This window comes from Drosophila bipectinata, chromosome XR (assembly GCF_030179905.1).
Source record: "Drosophila bipectinata strain 14024-0381.07 chromosome XR, DbipHiC1v2, whole genome shotgun sequence".
In the NCBI taxonomy this organism is placed as follows: Eukaryota; Metazoa; Arthropoda; class Insecta; order Diptera; family Drosophilidae; genus Drosophila; species Drosophila bipectinata.
The window spans coordinates 20,341,790-20,352,144 of NC_091735.1; the positions used below are offsets into that span (position 1 = coordinate 20,341,790).

The 10,355-nt window shown below is 37.6% G+C and overlaps 2 protein-coding genes across 3 annotated transcripts; one reads left to right on the plus strand and one right to left on the minus strand.

Annotated features, from left to right (window-relative positions):
- Window positions 1-3,976: 3,976 nt before the first annotated feature.
- On the minus strand, window positions 3,977-5,427 carry LOC108132456 (fibrinogen-like protein 1). Its single transcript, XM_070276519.1, has 4 exons — window positions 5,303-5,427; window positions 4,675-5,245; window positions 4,138-4,621; window positions 3,977-4,028 (listed from the first exon to the last, which is right to left on the minus strand). The coding sequence occupies exons 1-4, from the start codon at window positions 5,366-5,368 to the stop codon at window positions 3,977-3,979; spliced, it is 1,173 nt and encodes a 390-aa protein (XP_070132620.1). The 5' UTR covers window positions 5,369-5,427.
- Window positions 5,428-7,172: 1,745 nt separating this feature from the next.
- Window positions 7,173-10,355, plus strand: SdhBL (Succinate dehydrogenase, subunit B (iron-sulfur)-like). 2 transcript variants are annotated; one of them, XR_011444298.1, is made up of 4 exons: window positions 7,173-7,805; window positions 7,862-8,654; window positions 9,310-9,397; window positions 9,487-9,624. XR_011444298.1 is itself a non-coding variant. In XM_017251896.3 (3 exons), the coding sequence occupies exons 1-3, from the start codon at window positions 7,412-7,414 to the stop codon at window positions 9,689-9,691; spliced, it is 1,392 nt and encodes a 463-aa protein (XP_017107385.2). In that variant the 5' UTR covers window positions 7,176-7,411; the 3' UTR covers window positions 9,692-10,355. The 2 variants fall into 2 exon arrangements, 1 of the variants encoding a protein (XP_017107385.2); XM_017251896.3 differs by lacking the exon at window positions 9,310-9,397 and having other exon boundaries at window positions 7,176-7,805; window positions 9,487-10,355.

A 10,355-nucleotide genomic window follows, 5' to 3' on the forward strand; every position in this document is an offset into this window, starting at 1 on the left:
AATCTGTGGCATGCAACAGCGTGGCAATCATTGATGATGGGTTCCCCCCCATTGCAGTCTATTTAGCAATTTTAAGGCTATATTTTAGCCATATTTTTAGCCTTGAAAATTGTCATCAAAAATAAAAAAGGTTACTGAAGGTCCATCAACTTTTGTTATTACTCTTATTTAATTTAATTATTAATATAATTTATTTGGTATTTTTTGTTTAATTTATAAAGAAAATTAGTATATTAGTACTATGGTTTTTTAGCTACTCTTTCTACCATACAACTCAAGTCACACCTGGCAATCCAGGCTAATTCCAGCACGCGTCTATGACGAAATATTTTCTTTTATTTTATTTTGTTGTTGTTGTAGTTACTTCTTGCCACCTGTCAGCCGTCAACGAGGACTTAACAGCTTAAATAATAACAGGGGCGTCGCCAGGAGGGATGGGGCAGATGCTCCACATTGTCACCAGAACCGAAATGCCTTGGAAATGCGACAAGAACCACTACCCAGCCCCACATAATTTGCCTCAAGTATTTCCAAGCGAGACTGTGTTTGTGATATATTTATTTTTAATAACACTAGGCAGCAAGTTTTATGTTCTTATCTTGTCTAAGTTAGACGAAATAATTTTAAACTCAAAATAATAAGACCAAAATGACAAGTTAAAAACATATATATATGTAAATATTTGTAATAAATAATTATGGGCATAAACAACTTTTATAAAATAACCTTTATTTTTGATAAAATAAGAATAAACAATGCGTAGTCTAAAATCATATAAGTTTAATCATAACTTCAGCATATCACTATTAGATCATTATATGAAAAATCTTTCTAAAGTGGATTATGGATTTTTATTCATATAAATAAAAAATAAATTATAAATAAATAAAGCTTCTTGTATTTATTACCCAGTACTTTTAGTAAAAATTGGAAATAATATAAAATCATATCAATTTTATCATCAAATCAGCTACTATTCGATTTAATTATAAGTATTCAAATTAGAATAACAATTTTTTAAATTTCGAAAGACACCCACCTTCAGTTTCTTAAACCTAATTGTTTCCTCTTGCTCTGCTGGCCAGTGTAATCATCATGTTCGTCTGCTCATTGTTGACAATGTCGTTTGTCGCTGATATCTGGACGGCAGGTGCAAACAGGCGCATTGCTGGAATTGCCTTTTAATTGTCTCCTATCCGCCACACTCCACACAGACTTCTCTGGAATATTCTGGGAGAATGCAGCAAAGCCCCGGATCAACAGGCTTTAGTTTGTCTTGAGACCCAGGAGCTTCTTCAATCCAATGGCTTTTCATCTAATTTTGTGATGAATCTGTCAAGGCGATCAGAGTGATGTTGGAGATAAATTTAAATCAATAAGATTGTGGTTTATTGATTCCATTGTTATAGATCTGACTTACAAATACTCTTATACCTATACGCCAAGAATAAGAGTCAGGTAATACAATAAAATTAAAATAGAAATTTTTGGAATAAAGAAAAGTTTAAGTTTAATAATACATATAGTTTAAAAATCAACATCTGGAAAGGATAAGGATCGAAAGACTATATCATATAGGGGTAACGAGATCGATTGGTTACAAGTATTTTATTTTTGTAGATCTAACATTTTTTACAAAGTTATCGAAAAGAGTTATATAGCGTTCATAAAATAAAAAATTCATATAGTTACCACCATTAAAAAGAAACGAACTGGGTTCGAACCAACAGACATAGTTTAGACAGTACCCTACAAATTTGGCTTTTTGCCATTCCATTCATCGGAGGAAGTCAATTGTCTTAAAGCCACTCTTTTGGAGAGACTTGCAACATGTCTCACTTGCAACAATTTGGGCTAATTTCAATGACATTTAAATGAACTGTTCGAGCTTTGTATGGAAAAGTTAAGGTTTAAAAACGGCCTACAGGGAATATTTGAATTGTTTTCAATTTCAATATTTTAAGAGTATCTAGAAAAAAATTATTAAAAAAAACAGTTTTTTTTTCTATATCTGCAAGAAAAGTTCAAGTTGTTTTTTTTAGGAAAACGTGACAACATTTCCCACTTTTCCCCGGGCTTTCCCCGATTTTGTCGAGACTGCTGACAAGTTTGGAGTGGGGGGTTTTTTGGGGACATGTGTTATTTTTAAAGGAAACAACATTCATGTATTCAAGTATTCCATACCAATGCCCATTCCGATTCCCGATCTTCAATCCAAATCCAAATCCGTATTCATTCCGTTTTCCATTCTTCGGTTCGTTGGAATTATTTTTAGAACACCCTTTCGGAAACGTTAAGAACGTTTTCACAGTTGGTTTCATTCACAGCCACGCAGCTCTACTACTTCACTTTGCTTAAAATTTATTTTTAAATTTTAATATTTATTTGCAGTAGAACTTTTTATAATTTTTCTCTAATTACATACAAGTTTTGTTATTTTTTTTAACCTTTATCAAACATCTTTTCGAAATAAAATAGTATATTTTTTTGCAGTGTGGGAAGTTGCTCATTTCATGCGATTGCACTCTTTGTTCATTTGACTTTGGATTGGTCTGGTGCAGACACGAACATTAACATCCACATAGCTGCTACATTTTCTTCACTTAATTGCAACGCCAAGTGCAGAAAAGAAAAAGCAGACATGGGTATGGGCCCGGGCCTCTGGGTAGGGGGTATACCGAAAATTCCGAGGATTCACTAAAGTTTCCAGCGTGCTAGATATCCATCTTATCGACTTGAAACTTTTCCATGTCCGCCTGTCCGGTTGTCCGCGGAATTTGCTTTTTGGTATACAGCTCTCATAGCTCTCTAACTCTTTAACCTTTTAAATGCTATTATTTTTTAATTTACAATATTGAATATGCTAGCTTTATTTGTTGCTGTTCAGGCACATTTCTTCTGGGAGTTCTTTTTCAGACAATTTGTTGAATTTTGTTACATAATATACAAAGTTTTATTAATGTTATATCATTCATTCAATCTTAATTTTTAAAGTCGATTTTATTTTAATTAATTATTAATTTTCAACTTTTTGTGTTTATTGCATGGGGGGTAAAGTAAGTCTGTCAGAAAGTCTCTGTTTTAAGCAAGTATATTATATATCAATTAAGCTATTATGCCTTTTTTATATTTATTAACTAGCTAAAATTTAAATTAGATAAAAAGAAGTGTGTTTCGCAGAATATTTTTGCAGCTTTCCTGCTATGCAGTGCAGTACACAATCACCTCATGTTTCTGTCCATTCGTCAAGAGCGTTAAAGCTCTGGATCTCCTTATTCGAGTAATAAACCACTGTAATGGTATGGCAGTTGTAGTATAGGCAGATGTATGTATAGGAGGATCCTGGCTTGGCTTCATGGACAGCGATCTGAAAGATCTCAAAAATTCCATGTTTTATGCTGCAAATAATGGGGATCTGCCAACTTACCATACCTTTGGGATCCGACTTTGTTGGATTTTTAATATTAGAATGTTCTTCTTTTATATTATCTGAATTTTTATGTTCAGCCAACTGTTTGGATATTTGACATTTCTTCATTTTTATACCCTTGCAGAGCGTATTATAATTTTGTCCAAAAGTGTGCAACGCAGTGAAGGAGACATCTCCGACCCGAAATCTCCGACTCTGACTCGATTCGCCACCATTCTGCATCAAAATCCTGAGACAAAATATTTTTTAGATTTAGATTTAGACTTTTAGATTTTTATTATGTTTCTTTAAGGTTTTTTTTTTACTTTTAAGGGGGTACAATTATTGTGGAAAATATATCTTCATAAAATATATATATTTGTGATAATGGAAACTTTTTCTTTTTAATTAACAAAAATTACAATTAATTCTTAAATTTATACATTTATATTAAATACATATGTATGTATATACACACATAAATTATTAATAACACTTTAGATAGTCTATGTATTCTTTCATAATTTTTCCTTTTTCAAAATCCTCTTAGAATCGCCGTGTTCTTTTTTAATCCTTTCTTCGGATCATCATACTAAACGCAGTGTAGTGCACACCACTTCTATTAAATGAAAATTAGTAAAAAAAAGGTTTTTTTGAAATTAGTTAAATTAATTACAAGTTTCCTTTTGGAGATAAAAGAAAATATAAAGCGAAAACAGAATACATACCGAGGTTCGTGCCACCAGCCATAGCTCCTTATCTTTGCCAAATTACTATCGGGATCTCCATCCTCATCTCGATCCCAGGTGGAAAACTTGACTTGCCTAAGGTTCGGCAATTTGCGTCCTGTACACCCTTTGTTAGCTTTCACCATGTAGCTTTCGCTTCGATTCCCAACGACAAAGCTGTCGCATTTGTAAGGATTTATTTTCAACTCATGAGAGTTTCTAGATGTCAGGAGGTGCAATCGTTCGAGTCCAATAAAGTATTTATCGGTCAAATGCGTCCCGACATCTCCGAATCCTCTTTCAAATTCCTCATACGTGCGATTAAAATAATTTGTTTCACCCCAATGGTTATAAACAATCATCCAACCAGAACCAATCTCCTCATCTGAGTAACAGACCACTTTAAACGGATCGGAACCTGGAATTTGGATTTCTTGGAGGATCCAAGTTTCATTTTGGCTTTGCGGACACCGATCTGGAATAGCTAAGGTATTCGATGTTTTATATTTTGCCAATTATTGGGTTCTGCCAACTTACCTTTGGAGGGTGGAGGTAGTTGCTGGACTGTCCTGGTTGGTGATGGACTGGCTGCTCCATTATCCGAATTTATATTCTTTACTATTTCGCCCAATTTGGCAATGTCGTCGCGAAGTATTTTTGTAGCAAGTTCATTTGTTTTATTTAATTCACTAATTTTATCTTTTAGTAATTTGATCTCCACATTTTTTGAATCTATTTGAGCTTGTAGATTTTCGACTTCAATCACCCTATTTTGCAAGTCCGATTTATCCTTTTGCAAGTCCGATATATCCTTTTGTAACTGTGATATAAGTTCCAGTTCTCTTCTCTGCAATTCCGAATGGCTTTCCTGCAAATCTGAATACTTTTTCTGCAAATCGGAGTAGTTTTTCTGGAACTGAGATATCTGGCCATTATGTTCCTGACCCTTTTCCTCCAAGTCCGTGTACTTTTTCTTCAACTCTGAGTAGTCCTTTTGGAACTGGGATTCTTTGGCCTGAATCTTCTCAAAGTACCTCAGGAGGGGCTTCACGATCGGATGACAGACCGCCGCGCAGTCGTCCTCCTTCTCTTCAGTGAAATAACAAGACTGTGGATAAGATTTTAAATTAATTTTCAAAATAAAAACACTCGATGCGGGTATTACTTCCTCCGATCCCAGGGCGACGGTAATAAAACAAATCGCAGACAAGAGCACCACCGGCTGGACCATTTTCGTACTTTTGAGTTTAAGTTTAGTTTAAGTCTTTTAGGTTTCCTCTTGAATAGCCACCGGAATAATTTCAACTGATGCTGCGGGACTCTCGGCTCCGGCTTTTTAAATCCTCCTAGAGGTTGAGCTTGCCGATAAGAAGATCAGTCTTCATGCAGGTGCTTTCTTCGGAATTGGGGCGCTGAGTCCAAAAGTATACGGATGTGATGTCAAAGGTTGTGGGAGATTAGTGAAAGCTGATTAGCAACAGGAACTTGTTTAGCAAGTACTTTCATATTGATTTCTATGACGTCGTAGTCACCTTTTCTCTGACAATTAAAAGTCTAGCTTAACTTAAAATAAATAAATAAATAAGCGATATACAATTACATAAAATAAAATTAAAACAAGAAAGGAAAGCTAACTTCGTCGAAGTTTTGCTTATTTCTCGGATAGGACTTATATTTTTGGTCAGTTAATCCAACCTACCAAATTTCATAAGGATCGGCTGACTATATCTTATAGCTGCTATATCTTATATCTATAGCTATGGGATATAGTCGGCCGATCCCGGTCGTTTCGACTTATATACTGCGTGCAAAGGAAAGAAGGGTGTGTGCAAAGTTTCAAGTCGATAGCTTTAAAACTGAGAGACTAGTTCGCGTAGAAACAGACAGACAGACGGACAGACAGACGGACACACGGACCGACGGACAGACGGACATGCTCATATCAACTCAGGAGGTGATCCTGATCAAGAATATTTATACTTTATTGGGTCGGAGATGTCTCCCTCACTGCGTTACACACTTTTGGACAAAATTATAATTCAATGCAATATTTTTGTTTATTCAAAAGTTCCGAAATACCTTTCTAAGTTCCTTATTTATACACTTAATAATCTTAGCAGGATAACAAGAATTTCGTTGTCCTGTTTTCCTTTAATATTTACGTTTCGTTATTTCAATGTTGATTAAATTTAAAATTTAAGTCTTTCGAATGGGTTTTAGGAAAGGACCTTAAGATCTGAGGTGGAACTTCGAAATCAAAGTAGTAAACCCTTAAGCGAATCCTTATCGAGTTTGCTTTTTTTATTGAAAGATCAAAGTCTTAAGCTTTAGGATCAATTAACATTTGGTATCAAACAAATTTTTACATTAAGTTTTGTTTGAATTTTTAATGGTACAGAAGGGTAATAGTTAGCAATAGCCCGCAATCATAAATTCATTAATATTTTTGAAAAAGAAGAATCAAAAATAATGATTATACGTCGTTTTAATATGCTTTTTGTATTAAAATGAATTTAATTTCATTGTAGAAATTTAACTACCAACGGAAAACCAACTTATTCTTAATATGTTAACCATTTTCTTAATGGAATTTAAGAAACAAATAAAACCCTCAATAATATTGGATAAGCCCCAAAATATCCCACGATCAAACCCAAGTTCAACTCCTTCTAGAGAAAACCCTTGTCAACCGTAAACGGTTCATGTGCCGAAACAAGAAGGCCTACCTGCTGCTGAGCGAATCCTACCATAGACATCCCAACTACTCCGATGGCAGCGACGGGGCCGTGGGATGTTCTTCCCCACCAAGTGGCCAAGAGGTATCTCCAGAACGCCACCTGCCACACCTGGGGGCTTCCGGCAGGACAAGTTCGAGGACAGGAGGAAAAAAAGGCGGACTTTAAAGAGACAAGTGCGTCCTGTTATACTTTCAACAAACTACATTTGGTTTTACTATTTTTCTAAAATTGTGAAACAAGCAGTCCATGCCATTACAGTTTAGCTTTCCTATCATGTCGTAGCTCACAACACCTTCAGTTTTGATACATTGTTCGACATAACAACACCACATTCCCTCCACTCCCAAAACCCAAACTCAAATACAATATTCAACAAAAAATATTCAGTATATTTATTTATTTTTTTTTTTTTCAAAAACCAAAATAAAATACATTTTTTTTTTAATTTGAAAAAAAACTACAAAAACGAAAAGTGAAAAACGTAAAAGTATCGGGAAAGTGTGCGAATCGGGAAACGTGAATCAGGATAAGGGCCAATGAATTTAATGCGTCGGCAGCCCAGGCTTCAGTTGATACGTGCGGTGTGGAAGGAGGGCCAGGGTCAGCTGGGCGCATCGGTGCTGGGTACACCGGTGTCGACCAGGTGGCCGCCTCTCCAGTATGTGCCCCAACCCGTTTCCGGTACTGCGGCGCCTATGTCCACCACATCATCGTTATCCAACGCCGCCGCCATATCCCCAGTATCCGCCGTATCCGTGGTATCCGCATCCGCACTATCCCGACCCCGAGACACGCAAAAAAGAGTCCAAAGAGCAGGAGCAGGAGTCGGACCAGGAAGTGAGAGAGGACAAGGAGGAGCAGGAGGACTCCAAGGATCCAGGACAGCCCCCGGAAGAACCATCACAAGAGGAGCCTCCACCTCAGGAAAGGGTATGAGCTCTTCTCTTTTTTTAAATTTCCAGAAAAGTATTGAAGAAATCCTTTAGCCGGAGGAAATGCACCACCGTCCAGAGGAGCCGCAATGGGTGGGGGATCCAGCCCCCCGCCCCCCGCCAAGTCCGATGGAGGAAGCGCCCCGCCCGCCGCCAAGTCCGGTGGAGGAAGCGCCTCGCCCGCCGCCAAAACGGATGGAGGTGGAAAGGATAAAGGAAAACCACCCGGCGCCGCCCCCCCAGCCGGAGGAAAACCCGCACCTCCACCACCCCCACCAGCGGCCTCCAAGCCGCCGCGTATGAAGAGCTTCGAGATCTATCGATGGAAGCCGGGTGATCAGCCCCAGACCCAGACCTACCAAGTGGATCTGGAACAGTGCGGCCCCATGGTTCTGGATGCCCTAATAAAGATCAAAACCGATTTGGATCCGACGCTTACATTCCGGCGCTCGTGCCGCGAAGGTATCTGCGGATCCTGTGCCATGAACATCAATGGCACCAATACCCTGGCGTGTGTGGCGGCCATCGATCAGAACGAGTCTAGATGCTGTCGCATCTATCCGCTGCCACATCTCTATGTGATAAGGGATCTCGTGCCAGATCTCACCCAGTTCTACGAACAATACCGTTCCATACAGCCCTGGCTGCAGCGCAAGAATATGAAACACGAGGCGGGCACGGCACAGTATCTGCAATCCGTGGAGGATCGCAGTGTTCTAGATGGATTGTACGAGTGCATCCTGTGTGCCTGCTGTCAGACATCGTGTCCATCGTATTGGTGGAACAGTGACAAGTACCTGGGACCCGCCGTTCTCATGCAGGCCTACCGATGGGTCATAGATTCCAGGTAAGTTTTCCAACTTCTTGTACATTTATTTGATTTCCTTTTAATTTTTAAATTCAATTTGTCATTTTAAATGCCTACTTTGCTGAAAGCATAGCTGTCAGCTCTAAAAAAGCTACATTTCAACGCCTATCAACACTAAAATGGCACCTATCGAAAAGATGCACGCTTTTCAAGTTTTTTAAACTGAACCTTTTACTCCAAAATTTTTTCATTTTGAATTTTATATAAATCATACTTTACTGAAATTATACTTGCCAGCTCTAAAAACGCTCTATTTAAACGTCTGTCAGCACTAAAAAATCAGTTATCGAAAAGAATCGCTCTATTCAACACTAAAGCCTTTGAACTGCTCTCTTCAACACTGGCAACCTTTCATTTTAACAAAAACCTCATTGCTGGTCATTGCATTGAATGACAGTTCAAATATCAGTTGATAAATTCCTGCTTTAACGAAGAGAATCAAATTAAATCGACAATTACGACATGGTTTAAGAATTTGTATTGCTTAAGTCAGTTTTTTGTTTCTTAAAATTGTAACCTTATATATGAAGTTATAAATTGCCAAGGTTTTTATTTTTCTCCAATTATTTTCAACTAACCTTACTTTTATGTTGGTATACTTACTAATATTCTATATTAAATACAATCCAAACAGGGACGAGGACGATAACATCGTTGCTGCTTAAGTCAGTTTTTTGTTTCTTAAAATTGTAACCTTATATATGAAGTTATAAATTGCCAAGGTTTTTATTTTTCTCCAATTATTTTCAACTAACCTTACTTTTATGTTGGTATACTTACTAATATTCTATATTAAATACAATCCAAACAGGGACGAGGCCACGGAGCAGCGCTTGGGCTTTCTAAAGGATCCATGGAAACTTTACAGATGCCACAGCATCATGAACTGCACCAACACCTGTCCGAAAAACCTGAACCCCGCCCGGGCGATCATCGCCCTGAAACAACTCTGCGTGGGGCTTAAGAAAAAGGAGAAGCCCCAGATGAAGACAGACGCCCTATTCCAGGGCAAATAACTAATACACTCAAAACTCGCCCAACAACTCATGCGGAGGGAAACATATTTTAGATATATAAGGTACACTGCCAAATATTTGGAATACTAAAAAAAAGTCATATAACGTCAGGGACGACGACAGGGACTTTTAAACACATTTATGGTTATTACGAACATGAAAAACATTGAGAACATTATTTACATGAAGAAAAAACGTCACCAACCATCAGACACACACACAATGAGGCTGATAATTACGGCATAACGTTATGGGACTACATTCAAAATCAATTCTGATTGAACTTAAAACAGAGCGCTACACTCAACACACCACTCAACACACCAATGCTACCGAATGTGCAGAAAGCTTGCCCAACGCCCCGCCCCATTTGCTATTTGGAATGATGTTTCGAAGCTCGTCACCATCGTCTAGAAATTTGGACAATGGGAACATAACTACATATGTACATATCTGATTGGAAACGAGGCTTCACAATTAACACTAAAGCGTCCTGATTTGTCTTGATTTCAACAAAGCCAAAACCTGCACACTTTACTTGATGAATGCTACTACAATATGGATGGATACCAATGGATCGATTTTAAGTACTTGATCCAAATATGGGCTGTATATCTTTAAGAAACAAGAGCAATAAATAAAATGCAGAACTGCGAATGCAAAA

Bases quoted from the DNA above. Each gene is read 5' to 3' on its own strand.
- SdhBL (XM_017251896.3), top strand. From the start codon at position 7,412: ATGAATTTAATGCGTCGGCAGCCCAGGCTTCAGTTGATACGTGCGGTG. The intron at 7,806-7,861 runs GTATGAGCTCTT...GAAATCCTTTAG, and splicing joins AGCCTCCACCTCAGGAAAGG to CCGGAGGAAATGCACCACCG. The intron at 8,655-9,486 runs GTAAGTTTTCCA...CAATCCAAACAG, and splicing joins CGATGGGTCATAGATTCCAG to GGACGAGGCCACGGAGCAGC.
- LOC108132456 (XM_070276519.1), bottom strand. From the start codon at position 5,368: ATGGTCCAGCCGGTGGTGCTCTTGTCTGCGATTTGTTTTATTACCGTC. The intron at 4,622-4,674 runs GTAAGTTGGCAG...CGAATACCTTAG, and splicing joins ACTACCTCCACCCTCCAAAG to CTATTCCAGATCGGTGTCCG. The intron at 4,029-4,137 runs GTATGTATTCTG...TTCATTTAATAG, and splicing joins GGCTGGTGGCACGAACCTCG to AAGTGGTGTGCACTACACTG.